Source organism: Tursiops truncatus, chromosome 5 (genome assembly GCF_011762595.2).
Source record: "Tursiops truncatus isolate mTurTru1 chromosome 5, mTurTru1.mat.Y, whole genome shotgun sequence".
Lineage (NCBI taxonomy): Eukaryota > Metazoa > Chordata > Mammalia > Artiodactyla > Delphinidae > Tursiops > Tursiops truncatus.
In genome coordinates, this window is record NC_047038.1 from 4,324,655 (window position 1) to 4,338,337 (window position 13,683).

Consider the following 13,683-nt stretch of genomic DNA (forward strand, 5'->3'; position numbering starts at 1 on the left):
GATGTATCTATCGGGTTGGCCAAAAAGTTTATTCGGGTTTTTCCATAAAATGTTATGGAAAAACCAGAACGAGCTTTTTCGCCAACCCAGTATCAATGCAGGCTCATTGACTGCAACAAAGGTACCACTCTGGCAGGGATGCTGACAGTGGGGGTCTGCGCAGGTCCCGGAGGAGGAGGTATATGGGAACTCTGCTTCACGTTGCAGTGCACCTAAGACTGCTCTAAAAAATAAAGTCTACCTTTTAAAAAGCAAATATGTTGATTAAAATCTATATTCACACACACACACACAAAACAATGAAGCAGCATTAAAAACAATAAAGTAGTCTCTATGCACTGAAAAAGAGAGGACTTCCAGTCTCCTATGGCCACATCTGGCCTCCAGCATCTGTGCCCACACACTCTGCTCCGCCGCCTGTCTATCCAGATGACGCCACCCGGCCAAAGCCAATTTCTCTGTTTGAGCCCTAGATCCCACTCCGACGGAGGCAACTCAGGGACAAGGCTCCAGAATTCTCTACTCTCTCTGATATGTTCAACTTCTACTCTTTTACTTCACAGTAAACAAAAATAGTAACAAAAACAAAAACAAAAAGGATTTCTCCAGTCTTAAAGAAGCAAGCTCACACCACTTCTTCCTCCAGCTATCACCCCCTTTCCTTGCCCCCGACGCAGCTAACCCACCAAAAGCACTGCGCTTGCCGCTTCCAGCTTCCCTCCTCCCGTTCCCTTAACTTTGCTCCAGTTATGCTTGGCCCCGCACGGCTCCCCTAGAACAGCTCTGGCCAAGGTCCCTTTGCTAAAGTCACTTGTCCCCATCTCCCCTGACCCTCGAGCACCCTCGGCCCAGCCGATCACACCCCACCCCCGACGCCCTGTCTGGTCTGCTCCTGGCTTCCCTGGGCTCCGGCACCCCATTCCTCCACCTCCCCGGCCTGCCTCCCGCGGGGCTCCTCCTCTCCGCAGGCCTCTCAGCGCTCCGTGCTCGTTCCTCTTGGTGACCTCACCTTGTCCCAAACCCCCTGGAGTTGCTGGAGTGCCAACAACTCCAAACTCGCATCCCTGCTCAGACCCAGCTCCCCAGGTCCAGACTCCTCCGTCACCACCTACAGCAGCCTCCAGGCCCGCACGGGGCCTGGTCCCACTGACCTCAGCCCCCTCCTCACTGCTCGGCCTCTTCGCTCCCCGGCCTGAGGCGCTCCTCCCCCAGGCATCTGCTCCATGAACTTCCTTACCTGCTTCAAGTCTTTGCTTAAACCTCTCCTCTTCATTCACCCGATGGGCACCGCTTCTGTGGGCAACCCTGACCTGCCTTCTCCAGTCCCCCTGCCCCTCTTACCACCTCTACTCTCTCATTTTCCTCCCAGCACTCATCACTGCCCACATATATGCTTCACTTATTTATTAATGGTGATTATTATCTGCCTCCCCCCACTAGAATGTAAGCTCTCCGAGGACAAAGGTCTTTGGTCCACAGATCAATCCCAAGTACCTAGAACAGCGCCTTGGCATATGGTGGCTGCTCAGTAAATATTTCTGGAAAGAACGTATGATGAGAAACATACATGAGGACCTAGCTCAAGGCTTGGTACACTGCAGGCACTCAATAAATAAATTACCATGGCTGCGACTTGCTGCCAAAAGAAAACAAACAAAGCCTAGCAAAGCACAGGGAGGCAACGCACCCTCAACAAACCCAGCTGTTCCTTCTGAGCACAGCTGTATCGCCGACAGAAGGGCTCTCCAACAGTGCCTGCGGCGGCACCCAACCTCCCCCAAGTGTCCAGCACAGACGGCCGGCCTCCTGCGGCTCCCGTCACATGTTGGCAGAGGGCCACTATCTGCTGCATCTTCTCCGAACTCAAAGGACAACCTCAAACTGACCCTCACCTGGAGTGAGAGAAACATCTCTAGTCAAGGTCACCGATGACCTCCCAGGTGCCTAAACACCAGTTGGTGAGAACTGAGCTGGGCGAACAGGGGTCGGAAAAGAAGTGCAGGCATTCCGTAATCAAGGGGGCTGAGCTACTGAAAATCCACCTGGTACGAGAATTCACATCGGAGGCGCTGAAAACCCTGGGGTGCGGGTTTCAAAACAGGGTCAGAAGCCCCAGGGTAAACGTGTGCCTGTGAAAACAAGGCACACAGAAAGGGCAACACTCGGAATAACGGAGACGCCTCACAGACCTTTCATTAGGGACATCGGAACCACCCTAGCAGGGTCCTTGCCTGCTAGAGCCCCCCTGCTCCTCCGCGCTCAAGGCCAAGGCGGCGCCTGGCACTGACCCTGCTCTGCCGCAGCCCCCCACGCCCCCGCCCGCGAGCCAGCAAGCCTCGGAGCTGACCCCAGCCCTGAGGAAGTGTCACGACCCTGTCCCCCGACCCACCCGGCTTAGTCTCTGCTCCTCCGGCCTGCAGAGTCTCCACCTCCTCTCCTCCTGCCCTCCCTGCCCAAGTCCCCCTCTCCTTTCTGATCACGACACACACGTGACAAGGGGCAGGGCTGTGTCTTCCGTAGAAAGAGCAGGGACTTCGGAGTTGGACAAGTGAAAGGTCACAGTCCCTACTCGAAGGGCTGTGAAACACATGCCTGAGGGAGAGTGAAGTGCCTGGTGTGTGCTCAGAACAGGGCAGCTACTCCCTCCCCCAAGGGGAGCCCCTCCTCTAACCAGGTTCAACCCTCTCTTGTCAAGGCAGTCATCAGCTCCTGGGCAGACCTGCATCTTACTGTGTGTGGCTCTTAACGTGCTTTGAGTGCTTTGAGCCTGAATGTGGGTCCTAAAGGCCCTGCCGAATATGAGCTCCTGCCCACCTTTCCATCTCCTCTCCCACCTCTGCTCTCCATCCTGAGCACCTCCTGCTACGGTGCTTTCCCAGAAATGCTGGGCTTTTCCCTGCTCCTGTGACGTTGACAAAGAAACACTGTCTCAACCTTGTGCACACGGAAGACACTTTCGAAGGCCTGCTGGCGTGTCAGCCCTATATTTCTTTCTGGACCTCCCCAGGGCATTTGCTGCTGTGCTCGTAACTCTTTCCAAACCCTCATCACACGGCACAGTATAGGGATTTGCACGGCCGCCTGCAGCTGTGTCTGCCCATCTTCGTATCTTCTTGCCTGGCGCTTGAGCTCGACACCTTGATCAGGTCCCTCCTTTCATTTTCACAACTCGGAGGAGGACACCCTCAGCTCATTTTGCAGACAAGGACCCTAAGCCCCAGAGAGGCTGAGTGGATGGCTTACCCAAGACCACACGCCAGCAAACAGGGAGATCAAGAGAACACCAACCAGCGCTCCGTCCAGGTATCACAGCGGTGCATGTGCGTACACATACACACACCCCGGCAGCTCAGATATACAGCAGGTGTTTGCTGTATATCACTAATGCCAGGTCAAAGTCACCAAGAATATTGGCAAGCACATTTTACAGAAAATTCACAGTTACAATGTTATACCTCAATTCACTGATGCTAATTCTAAAATGGTCAAAGCAGTAGAAAACTACAGTCAGGCAAAAAAAAAAATAAACAAATAAATAAATTAGACATTAATATGCCTGCCATGTGCTGGGTGCTTCCCATCCGTGTACATTTATTTCCTCCCCATTTAATCCTTTGAAGCATGAACTTATTTCTGCTTTCCAGAAAAGAAACCTAAGTTCAGAGTCCCAAACCCCGTATCATCTTTGTATCCCTTGCTAGCTACTTAACCACCTCTTGCCTCAGTTTCCTCACCTATAAATGAGAATTATTACGGCACTCACCTGAATCCATCAGCTTTCAGTGCAGCATACAGAACCCACTCTAGGAATTTTAAGCAGAAAGGGATTTAACTCAAGGAATTAGATGATTTCAAAACCGTTGTAAGGGCTGAGCTAGGCACCTCTAAACGGGGCCCCCAGGAACGGCTCCCTGAACACAGAACTGACGCACCAGGGGAGCGGCCACATCTGAACTGCCACTGGAGTGGAATGCAACAGGAGCAGGAAGCCACCACAACCCCTCTCAACCCTGGGATGCAGAATGCAGACACCTCCTGCACCGCCGCGGCCTCTACACATTCGGGAAAGGGACACAGGGAGGATGCTGCGGGGAAGCCTCACATCTCTATGACATCACTAAACAGCAGAAAACAGCCAAAAGGGGAGGAAACATGGTCTCCACCTGACTTCGGCCTCAAATCTTTCACAAACGGGACCTAATTCATGCCTAGAGCCCTGGCTGCAAGCATCTCTGGGAAACATACATTTTTAACTCCCTGGCTCCACAGTGCAGGAAAGGCCCCTAGAAGGATGGACAAGCCAGCCCATCGAATCTAACACACGGCACTCCCTCGTGTGGCAGTTGAAGATTAAGCAAGGTGACCCCTCAGAAGTGCTGAGAATGGCACCCGGCAGGCACTGGGCATTGTCTGTTACTCCCTGTGCCAAGGGCTCTGGCTGTCACGTGTCTCTGAAGTGCGTCCGCCCTGTTGGTAAGCTAACTCACCTCCCTAAAGAGAAAGCAGGGGGCAGATACGTTCCTTAGCACTGCTCATGTCGCTTTTCAAATGGTCAAATCCCAAATGCCTAGATCGGTACAGGAACTAAAATTTTAGTTGCGCACTTGCCCACTGAGTCAAAGTGCCCATCTAAAGATTTATTTTTCTTAAGCCAGTGGTTTCAAGTTTTTTCACACTCCCTTTTTAAAAAAGTGAAATCTTATGGGAAACCCAACAAAAGCAGAGAGCAGGGCCAGGAACCCAACCTGCTCATACTGGGCATGTGCTCTGCCCAGAGCCTCACCTGGAGGATGTCTTCTAACCTCCACGTCAACGCTTCACAAGAGGCACAATTAACCCCCTGTCACCCAGTACACCCTGGGGACCACAGAGGTTATTAAGGAAGTTTCTTGAGGTCACACAGGTCAAAAATGGCAGAGCTGAGGTTCAAACCTGGGTCTGAGCAGCTCCGGCTCTGAACCACCAACTCCTCTGTCTCTATCTTTGAATTACAACTCAGTGCCAGGGCGAACCAGACACAGACTGTGCCCACAAGGACCTCTCAGCCAGGTCGGGAAGCGGACCGGAAAAATGCTTCATTACACTCCTTTAAACACACCCAGGGGCTCCACGGCTCCCAGCCGTCCACAAGCTGTCCCCTCTGCCCCACGTCTTCGCTTGGCGAGCTCCTTCTCACCCTTCAGATGCAGTTCAAGCATCGCTTCTCAGCAAAGGATACTCAGCTCATCTCTCCTGAGAGCTTAATAAAGGGCTGCACAAAAGAAGGTGTAAGTGGTCAAAGGTAATTACTACCTTCCAGCCCGGAGCAGATGAGTAGCCTTAAACCCCGGGCTTCACAGAAATCCCAGCCCTATCTCCTGTGGAAAACAAGTGTGTTACTGAATTCCTCTCATATTTGCTGTCCAGCTTTTTAGATAAAGGCTCTTACACTACACCGGGCTCAGAGGAGCCCTGAACACAGTCCCTCTCTTCTATATAAGATGAGGATCCTGGGCTTCCCTGGTGGCACAGTGGTTGGGAGTCCGCCTGCCGATGCAGGGCACACGGGTTCCTGCCCCGGTCCGGGAAGATCCCACATGCCGCGGAGGGGCTGGGCCCATGAGCCATGGCCGCTGAGCCTGCGCGTCCAGAGCGTGTGCTCCACAATGGGAGAGGTCACAACAGTGAGAGGCCCGTGTACCACAAAAAAAAAAAAAAAAAAAAAAAAAAAAGATGAGGATCCTGCTTAAAATATATTACATCAGTGGAAGATAGCCAATACTTTATATTAACTTTTTTTTTTTTTTTTTTTTAGTATTTATTTATTTGGCTGCACCAGGTCTTAGTCGCAGCACATGGGATCTTCGTTGAGGCACGCGGGACCTTTAGCTGTGGCACGCGGATCTTTGGTCGCGGCGTGTGGGATCTAGTTCCCTGACTAGGGATCGAACCCAGGCCCCCTGCATTGGGAGTGCAGAGTCTTAGCCACTGGACCACCAGGGAAGTCCCTATAATAACTTTAAATGGAATAAATCTATTAAAATATTGAATCACTGAAACTAATATAATATTATAAATCAACTAGACTTTAACGAAAAATATACATATGTATACAACATTAGTAAATTTCCTTCAAAGAAGCAATTAAATACCAACATTTACAACCTGCTAGCTCAGCAGTCCTCGACAGTTGGGCGATTTTGCCCATCTCCCCACCCCAGCCCTCCAGGGACATTCGGCACTGTCTGAGGATATTTTCGGTTGTCACAATTGGAAAGATGCTACTGGCATCTAGTGGGTAGAGGCCAGGGATGCTGCTAAACAGCCTTCAATGCACAGGACAGCTCCCACCACAAAGAGTCACCCCTCCCCAAATGTCAACAGAGCCAAAGTGGAGAAATCCTGATCTTTTTCAATCCTGGATTGATCAAAGTAAAGCACAATATGGGGATAAGAACCAGAGAAAGCTTTAGAAAACATATTTTTTAGAAATGATAATATTTATGTTAGAATCACTGATAGCTACTACTTACGGAGGGCCAGGAAGTGTGCTAGGTGCTTCACCTATTTGACCTCTAACCTCGCACAGTAGTTTTATGCCCCATTTAAGGCTCAGGGAGGTGAAGTAACTTGCCCATGGTCACACAGCTATTAAGTAGGACAGCTAACACGGAACCCAGGCAGCCCAACTCCTGAACCAGTGCTCCTGACCTCGGTACCCCCAACACGCACGCGCGCGCGCACACACACACACACACACACACACACAGCCCCATGTCAAGACTCGTGCCCCCCACCCCTGCAGTGTGTGTCCATCTCCCCCACTGGAGGGAGCTCCTTACGGGCAGGGACTATCTCTAAGCTCAGGGTGGAGTCTCCACAGGAGGTGCTTACCGCAGCCTATGTGAAGGAGGGGCCAAAGGCACAAACTGGAGCTGGGCCTGGGCTTCCTCGGGGCAGTGGCCGGGCTCAGCCAGCCCTCCTGGCGCTCCTCTGCTCCTGACTCGTCCAGGCCACCCTCATCAAGCAGTCAGGTTCACCAACATGTCTGCTCCCTCAGGCTCCAAGTTCCCTGACCACCTCCACTGCTTCCTCTGAGCCCCATTCTCCTAGACCGGCCTTCCACAATGCCGCCCACACTGCTTTCTACAACCCAGAAGTGGACTCGGTGAGGACAAGGACAACAGACGGGCACGAGGGTCAAGGGAGTCACTGGGTTGAGGGGACAGAGTGGAGACACAGGATGACTCAGAAGCCTGGGCTGGGAACCACGAAGGACCAGCTCCAGCCGCAGCCCTGCCCCCAACAAGAACTCACACGGTCCACCGTCCTCGAAGTACCTGCTGTGTGCCAGGCCCTGCCTATAAACTCACCTGTAAAATGTTTAGTGGGTTCCAGACATTTTTGCACAGAACCCCCCGTTTTCCTCTCAAAGGAATTATGGACTGAAACTCTTCTCTAACACTTAAGACTCCAGGACAAAAAATTCACTACACTTGGCCCACGATATCACAGATCTTGATTCACTTGTCATTAATATGCCACCTGCTTCCCAAAGGTACTTAATAATGGCTCACAATAATGATGTCACAGTCATCAAAACGAGGGGAAGGAGATAAGAATTAAGAAAAAAACAACGAGGAGACATTTGATTTCTGTGGCACAAAGCCGAGAAAGATTTTCAAGAAACAATCTGCAGTAATTGATAGTGTTTCCTTTCAAAGGAAATGAGGCTCCAACATAGACAGTAAGACAAAGGCAAGCAGACAAAGCAAGACGCAGTCACGACCATCACAACAAACAACTGACGCTGCAACGTTCACTCTGTCTGGGTCCGTACTAAGGTCCACATGTGTGAGCCCACTTCGTCTCCCTGACCACTGCAGGAGTAGGCCTCATCATACCCATTTTGTAGATGATGAAGCTGAGACAGAAAGCAAATGACGATGGGAACAATGCAGGTACGACTACAAACACGGTATCAATAAATCAACAACACAATAGGCATCGTGTGCTAGGCTATTTACTAACGCTACTTTAGAGATGAGAAAGCTCAGAGAGGAGAAGTAACTTGTTCAAGGTCACACAGCTAGAATGTGGGTGCAGATCTGTTGAATTCCAAAGCTAAGTTCTTTCCTCTATGCTGTTTCCCAGCCACCCCCATTTTCGAGCAAGGTTTCCCAAATTTGCCAAGAACCTCAGATGATTCTAAAAACCTGTCTCCAAAGCCCTTCCCCTGAGATTCTGATCCTGGAGCTCTGGGATGGAGCCTGAAGAGCCGTATTTAACAGGCACCCAGGCGGTATTCATCAACAGGCAAAGTTGAAGACACTGATCTGAGCAAAGGGAACAGTTCAGCCACACAGACCTGATCTGCAGCAGCACTGTTTTAGGGCTATGGCCTCAGTGAGGATCGTGGGTCTCCCCCACGGTTCTTGGGTTTCTCCCACTGAAGGCAACCGTGAAGTCACTGAGTTCTGGGGCCAGGATTCTCCTGGGAGTAGCACAATACCTGTCTGCGGGTGCATCAGAGAGAAGAGGTGCCCCATAAAACCACAGCCGCCATCGGAGAGCTTCTCACTCAGGACTGGTCTCGGCTCATCCAAGACGACCCCACCGTCAGACGATGCGTGAGCCGAGGCAGCCGTAAGTGGACATGCGCGCCCACAGCCGCAGAAGCCCCGGCTGATTCAAGCCAGCACATCCACCGCCTCGAAGGGACACCAGTACCGCCAAGTGTCCAACACGGGCTCCGCTACGGGCACAGACAGGGGCAGCCAGGTGGACCACGGCGGCGTTCCTACCTGCCAGGCCCTGGGCCCAGGCCCTCCAGAGAGCTGCTGGGGACCAGACGGCCCTTCTGCACACAGTCTCCAGGGCCCTCGGCCCTTCCCTGCGGCACTCCACAGTCTGAGAGTTCACGTTTGCCTATGTGACTGACTGATATGTCCACTTCCACCACCCCCAGCCCGCAAGCCCACCCAAGGTCACTACCGAATTACTCCCATATTGCCTGTCAAGGGCAGAGCCCAGGACGCAAACACAAAACACTTGTTGAACGGAAACACAAGGGCACAAAAAAGAGGCTGTAGGAAGGGCTGCACGGGGCTTAAGGTGAGACACAGGGATGCCAGCATCCCGGTTGGGCGCCTGGGGACAGGGCACCGCGGGGACTGGGTGGATGGCCTGGTCCTAACACAGGTGGGAACGTGTGTGGCTGCAGTGCAGTGACAGCACACATCTCAGAAGCAGGCCCAGGGCCAGAACACGAACAAAAGAGCACAGCCAGGCAGGAGCACAGGGCGCGCGTCCAGGGGCACCCAGAAATACCTGCCCTGGGTTGTGCCAGCGGAGGCTGGAGTTACTAAGTCCGATATCACCCTCGCCAGCACCCTCTGCTTGGCCCAAGAAACTCAAGTTATCAGCATAAAGGGCCCTTCGGAGAATAAAGCTGACAAAGGCTGCTGATTTGGTAACAGTGGCCACTTACAGGTCAGCCTCAGCCACAGCAGGTCAGAGGCCAGGAAGTGACAAGAGACTGTGCGAGTAACAGGGACACAGAAGTGACAGCCAGCAGTGAGGAATCGAACAGCAGAATCACCAGTCCTCCGCACAAGTCCACAGGACTCTGGGCTACTGGAAACGGCATAATTTTCTGTATGACAGTGTCTGCTCTGTGGGCAGGAAACACAGGACACACTGCAGACAAGAACAACAAAGCAACTGGTCTGAACTGAATAACCTGGCTCTTCTAGAGAGATAAAGACGGCATTACCTTGTAAAGAAGTTACTAAATGGTCCCAATATTTTCAATTTCCTCCCCTCCTCGGTTTCATCAACACAGTCCTGCTGGCGTAGGTCACGGGTTTCCTTGATGGAGCTCAAGGTGACATCAGTAAACTGTGGGTCATCGTCATTCTCCAGGGTCACGATGGCACTGGAGCTGCTCGTGACCACGAGGTCCAAGATGTCCTCATTGCTGACGGACAGCGTGGTTGACAGCTCTGTGCCGAGACTGGACACGCTGCAGACTGAGACATTGTCGCTGCGGTTCAGGGTTTTGGAGGTGGGGCTGTAGAGCTTCACTGAGTCATAGCCTGTCCTGGGAAACGTGGAGGACTTCCGCACACTCTGTTCCCGCTCGGCACTGGTGGGAGCTGGTGGCGCGTAGGAAGGCAGTGGGCACGCGCTCTGGCAGGCTCGCTCAGGGATGATCTCCGACTCGGACTGTTTCCTCTTCACGTGGACCACGCTGCAGGGGACAGGTTCCGGGTTGCCGATCTCTAGGGTAGGGATGCCTGAGTCCACCGATTGAAGGCTGTGCCGATCTTCTAAAGCACCAAGTTTCAGCTTGGGCCCGTACTCAGGCAACGAGAGGGATCTGGGTGCCTTGAGATTCAGGGGTTGCAGGTTCTGAACGTGGTTTCCTGGTCGACCGTCCAGAATGCCCACCAAGGCTACGCCATTTGTAGTGGTGGAAAGGTTTCCATCAGTCATCTTGGTCCACGGAAAAACTAGAAAAAACACCAAAACGGAAATCAGGACAGTGAATATAAAAGCCAAAGATGCAATTCCTCTGACGCACGTTCAAATGTTCCGACACCCCTTTTAAAAGAGGAATCCTTGAAACAAGCCCTACATACACAAGTTTTAATTCAGGGCCAGAAGCTAGAGTTTTAACGTATATTATCATGATATAAAACAACAGGAAGATAATTCAAACAAAGGATACACCTAGGGTAAAAATACATAAAATAACCATCTTTATCATCCCCATCACTGCCCCCAGTCACATCTGCGATCCTCAGGACAGCACTGGGAGTGTGAGGGCTGTGCCGGGCAGAGAGAAGGGGTTTTGTTTTCCACGTTTTTTTAAATGATAAACAGGATACCTCTGTCAAAAGTATGTGAATTCATAACGCATACATAAGTCAAGGTTCAACTTGTTCTGAGACAGCACAGAAATCGAGACGCCTTCCTCATGACAGAAAAGAAGATGAACTGTGTATGCCATGTGCAGTGAGATGACCCCAAACACATTCAAGTTAGCCATGGGTCTCCACGATGTTTTAGTCACCTTACTCAGGTCTACAAGGCGGGGCATATTATCCCCTTTACCATGGAAGAAACTGAGGCTCAGGTCAAGAAACGGGTCCATGGGACTTCCCTGGTGGCGCAGTGGTTAAGAATCTGCCTGCCAATGCAAGGGACACGGGTTCGAGCCCTGGTCCGGGAAGACCCCACATGCCGCGGAGCAACTAAGCCCATGCACCACAACTACTGAGCCTGTGCCCTAGAGCCCGTGCTCCGCAACAAGAGAAGCCACCGCAATGAGAAGCCCATGCACCACAACAAAGAGTAGCCCCCGCTCGCCGCAACTAGAGAATGCCTGCGCGCAGCAACAAAGACCCAAGGCAACCAAAAAGAAAAAAAAAAGAAATGGGTCCAGGATCACATTGTTATTTAGCCGCAGAGCTGGGATCTATAGGACTGACCCCAAAATAAGCCATAGTAGTGGATGAATGGTATAGTTTGGGGTTATAAAAACCCAGGTCAGAAGGCTGGCTCAGTGAAGACGGATGATCAATAAAGGAAAAAATAAAGGCCATGAACCTGCAGTAAACACACAGGCCCTGCCTATGGTTCTCTGGCCTAAGACTGGGGTAGGAGGCGCATCAGCCTGGACAGCACAGTCCCCTGTGCTCTGAGAACCCTGGGGTTTGTTACATTACCTTCTCCTGTCCTTTTAAAACATCAAAAACTAAAGAAACCTGGTGGTGCCTTTAAATTTGATCCATCGAACAGAAACCACATAAAGAAGGGAACTTTGGGCTCAGTCCTTCCTGGGTTCTAATCCCAACTCCACTAGATTGCCTTGGGAGAATTAAATAAAGTGCCGTGAGAAAGGCATTCAGCAGGCGCCCCCCACCGCAGGCACTGTTAGCAGCTGCTATCATACAACAGCAAACAGCTGAAGGTCTGAAGCCTGGCAGTAACACTGATAACCACCCCCTTTCGGGTGTTATTTTAGCTTTTGCAATGAGCTTCCCGCTCCCCTTCAGGAAGCCTGGTCTGCCTCTCACTGTCAACACGGCCAAAGCAAATTCATTAAAAGCAGAAAACGGGGGAGGGGTAATCTCCCCCCCTCCCAGACATGGAAGGAACCAGTCACACAGTACAGCACTGGAGCAAAAACAGAAATAAGAAGGAATGAATTCAATTGCGGAATTCAGAAATAGACTGAACTGGGCTTCCCTGGTGGCGCAGTGGTTGAAAGTCCACCTGCCAATGCAGGGGACACGGGTTCGTGCCCCGGTCCGGGAAGATCCCACATGCCGCGGAGCGGCTGGGCCCGTGGGCCATGGCCGCTGAGGCTGCGCGTCCGGAGCCTGTGCTCCGCAACGGGAGAGGCCACAGCAGTGAGGGGCCCGTGTACCGCCAAAAAAAAAAAAAAGAAAGAAAGAAATAGACTGAACTATGAATAAAAACTTGAAATATAACCCAGTGAGTAAGGAAGGATTATTTAATCATGGTGTCGTACTAATTGGTTATCAATTTTTCTTGGAAGGTAGAACTACACCAAAACAAAACTACAAGCAAAATTACAGCTTAATACAAAAATGAGATTATAAAGGTATTGCACAAAATAAAGTGCTTCCCTAACCTACAGAGCAAAAACTCAGTTCATCCTCGGAAAGGATCTGGGCATTCCCCTCACCACATGGGAACCTGTCTTAACTGTTTTGCAGTTCACACTGCCCTGAATTTCCTGGGCTGCGGCCCCTACCCTGAGTCCCCAGCCAGGAGTTCCTCCCAGGCAAGGCCACAGCAAACTGTCTCTGGAACCCTGCGCTGGGAAAACTCCCGAACCAAACCATGATGTGAAACAACAGGATTCACGACGGGAAGACACAGGAAGATAAATCTGTATACCAATTTGAAAGTTCTACTTTTTTTTTTTAATCAAGAGGAAAATCCAGTAAGAAACATTTTTAGCACATAGTTAAGAGCTAATCTTTGGCAACGCCAAAGGTAATGAGAATTATCCAAATACCATCAACACACCAACAGGTCAAACTGGCAAAAAGCCATAAACACAAGAGGAAAAACTCACAGTAAGCAGAGCCGAGACCCTCCGACAGCCCCAGCTGAAATTCTGGCCCTGCCACTTACTAGCTGGGGAGATGCTCAACCTTTCTGAGCCTCAACTTCCCTCCTCCCCAGGAGTAAAAGGGGGCGATACCATACACCTCACAGGCTGGCTGAGGATAAAGGAAATGAGGTGTGGTGAAGCGCCGGCACACCTGTACCTGACACACGGTAGGTGCCCAATAAATGTGAATTTCCTCCACTCCAGCCACATAAAGAGCCTGAGTACCTGGAAAAAAAACCTACGAATTTAAACTGAAATTTTGACACTAGAATAGGCAGCAACATGGAACAAGTGTGTGATGTGGACCCAAGGACCCCTTCTCCTCTGAGTCGCCAAGATGGAAGCACAGGGAAGAAAGAAACAAGGTCGGACAGAGTCCCAAGCCGCTTGGTGGTGGCCTCGTCCTCCGTCTTCTCTCCTCTGCCTTGGGGCCACAGAGAGAAGCCTGAGGGCCTCTTCTAGGGAGAAGCTGAGGGACCTTTGGGGCCCCCGATGGTTCCAAGCCCAGCTTAAGTTCCTTAAACTTGAGGAACAGACTCAGAGAACAGCCT

The 13,683-nt window shown here is 51.4% G+C and overlaps 1 protein-coding gene across 4 annotated transcripts in view; it reads right to left on the bottom strand.

Annotated features, from left to right (window-relative positions):
* Positions 1–13,683, bottom strand: part of TBC1D14 (TBC1 domain family member 14) — a 103,613-nt gene that overhangs the window by 82,666 nt on the left and 7,264 nt on the right. For all 4 annotated transcript variants that reach the window (XM_033856660.2, XM_033856661.2, XM_033856658.2 and 1 more), the window contains one exon: positions 9,755–10,493. In XM_033856660.2, the coding sequence (XP_033712551.1) occupies positions 9,755–10,476 (722 nt within the window). In that variant the 5' untranslated portion in view covers positions 10,477–10,493. Of the gene's footprint in view, positions 1–9,754; positions 10,494–13,683 lie in introns of those variants that run through there.